This window comes from Austrofundulus limnaeus, unplaced genomic scaffold (genome assembly GCF_001266775.1).
Source record: "Austrofundulus limnaeus strain Quisiro unplaced genomic scaffold, Austrofundulus_limnaeus-1.0 Scaffold165, whole genome shotgun sequence".
NCBI classification, from domain to species: domain Eukaryota; kingdom Metazoa; phylum Chordata; class Actinopteri; order Cyprinodontiformes; family Rivulidae; genus Austrofundulus; species Austrofundulus limnaeus.
The window spans coordinates 214460-216626 of record NW_013952567.1 but is presented as its reverse complement, the minus strand read 5'-3'; the positions used below and the strand labels follow the sequence as shown (position 1 = coordinate 216626).

General features: G+C 37.1%; 1 protein-coding gene across 1 annotated transcript in view; it reads right to left on the bottom strand.

Moving 5' to 3' along the window:
* The window catches only part of lipeb (lipase, hormone-sensitive b), a gene marked incomplete in the record, with an annotated part of 35232 nt that overhangs the window by 31551 nt on the left and 1514 nt on the right, over positions 1–2167 (bottom strand). Inside the window, 1 exon segment of the mRNA XM_014017273.1 lies at positions 1422–1458. Within this exon segment, the coding sequence (XP_013872727.1) occupies positions 1422–1458 (37 nt within the window).

The following is a 2167-nucleotide window of genomic DNA, read 5'->3' as shown; positions in this document are numbered from 1 at the left end:
GTCTTCAGAAAATTGTTAATCACTCATTCATTCAAACCAGGTGTGTCAAATCAGGGAAACATCTAAAAATTCACTGCTTTAAATGTTGACCAACACCTCAAGAGCTTCTCTGAGCTTGATGAGACATTTTCAAAAAATAATTTTGACTCAGTTTTATGGTTTTTAGTATTGCCTCTAGAAGCCATTAATTCTTTGCCCTTTATTTGTAAATAATAATCAGATAACCTGTGTTAAAGCAGTGATTCTCAACCCTGGTCCTCAAGAATTCCTTTCCTGCATGTTTACAGTAGATGTTTCCCTGGTTTGACACACCTGGTTTGAATTGATTTGATTTGTTTATTTAACAGGAAAAGATTATTAAAAATCAAGCCTGACTCAGCATAATTGCAGTATCAGTTGTCCTTTTGTAACAGACAGACAAACAGAATGAATGAGTGGTTTACAATCTTCTGAAGACCTGCTGAATAGCAGGGAAACAAGTAAAACTTATAAGTAAAACTTAAGTAGTACTTAAACAAGTAAACTTAGTACAAGTAAAACTTAAAAGTCTTATTTTATTCTAATGTACTTAAACTTTGGACTGTGTTTTATACGTCTTGCCACAAAATAAATCTTTAGTATGATGTTACAAACAGCTTTCTGTTTGAGAAAAAAAAAAACAATCTGCTTTTTACATTTATGATCATCTCTGTAGTGCCTTAACGACAACAACAGGAAACTGGTAACAATGAGACTTCACACCCCCACCCACCCTGCAAAGTTAGGGCTCTGTTCAGTGATTTAAGATAATGAATCTCTTAAAAATCTACCTCTGACAATAAGATCATTTCAAAACTAAATATGTTAAGGACCTTACATAACAGGATTTGTGTAAATATATATACATTTAATCACATTATATGGGCCCAAAATTAATAAAAATACAATAGTAATAACAAGTTTGTTAACAGATTTCATCAGCGCAAATAAAAACATGTGTAGAAAATATAAAAAAGATGTTGCTCACGAAGTGTRTTTATTTCATTTTTGTTTGTTGGTCTTTACATTGAACATGTTATTCAGATTTTTAAAGAGAAGAAAAGAATGGTTCTGAGATYGCTTTTCTTTAAATAAACATGCACATACTGAGATATTTGAAGCGTTTTGTTCTGATGCCTTGGGGGAGATGTTGAGGAGGGCACTTTTTTTAATATAGGGAGGGTCCAACAAAAACGTTTCAGAACCACTGATAAGAGAAAGAAGAAATGACAATCAAATCTCCCCAAAAGAAGACAGTCAATGCGGGCAGCCAGAGGCTGATCATTTGTCAGTGTCCTCCTGTGTAATGGAGGTGGAAYGAACCAAGACATCACCATCTATTGTTAAAACAGATTTACACAACCWACCTATCCTATTCACATCTTTAGCTACGGCTGAAGTACCTGGTCAGGTGAGTGCTGTCAGGGTCAGCGGTTGGAGCTAAAGGCAGAAGATGTTAAATGTTTATAAAAATACATGACRCTAGTTCAGGTCTGTTTAGTACGGAAGCTGAGAGCGGCCATTTTCCACTCTTAATTATTTTCCATGGTTTTCTCGTAACGACATATGTTGTTCGACATATGTCGTTATCACGAGACAACAATGACCGTTTTGTCGCGATAACAAGTAAATTTCCAGATGGTTTTCCTCTTGTGTATCATTCAGTAACCATGGAGCCAGCCTTGGCTGTCCATCCATCCATCCATCTTTAATCAGGCAAATTCCATTGATATCTCAAGAGTCCAAAAGAAAAAAATTGTGTAGGTCTTCTGGACAGGTTCTTCTCTAATGAAATGTTTTGTCTCTTCTCCAAGAGACTTCTTCAGTCTGAGAGTTTCAGGCAAAATTCAGGCTTTTGAGCCCTGCCTCCGTGTGACTGGTACTCACATCGCATGGCTATCGTTGACACCTAGTTAACACTTATTGTTAACAGGGGGAAGGAGTGATACTGGCAATGGCCGCGCTGTAGGAGGGGGACAACTGAAAACGGAGGCCTCCACCTCAGTTTAATGATGGACGGTCTTTCTTCACAAAAATGGCTTATTTTACTCCTCGCTCAAACCAACGTTCCTCTCTATCAAGAATGAGAACATCCTCATCTCTGAAAGAGTGACCGCTGGCCTGTAAATGAGTGAAAACTGCAGAGTTC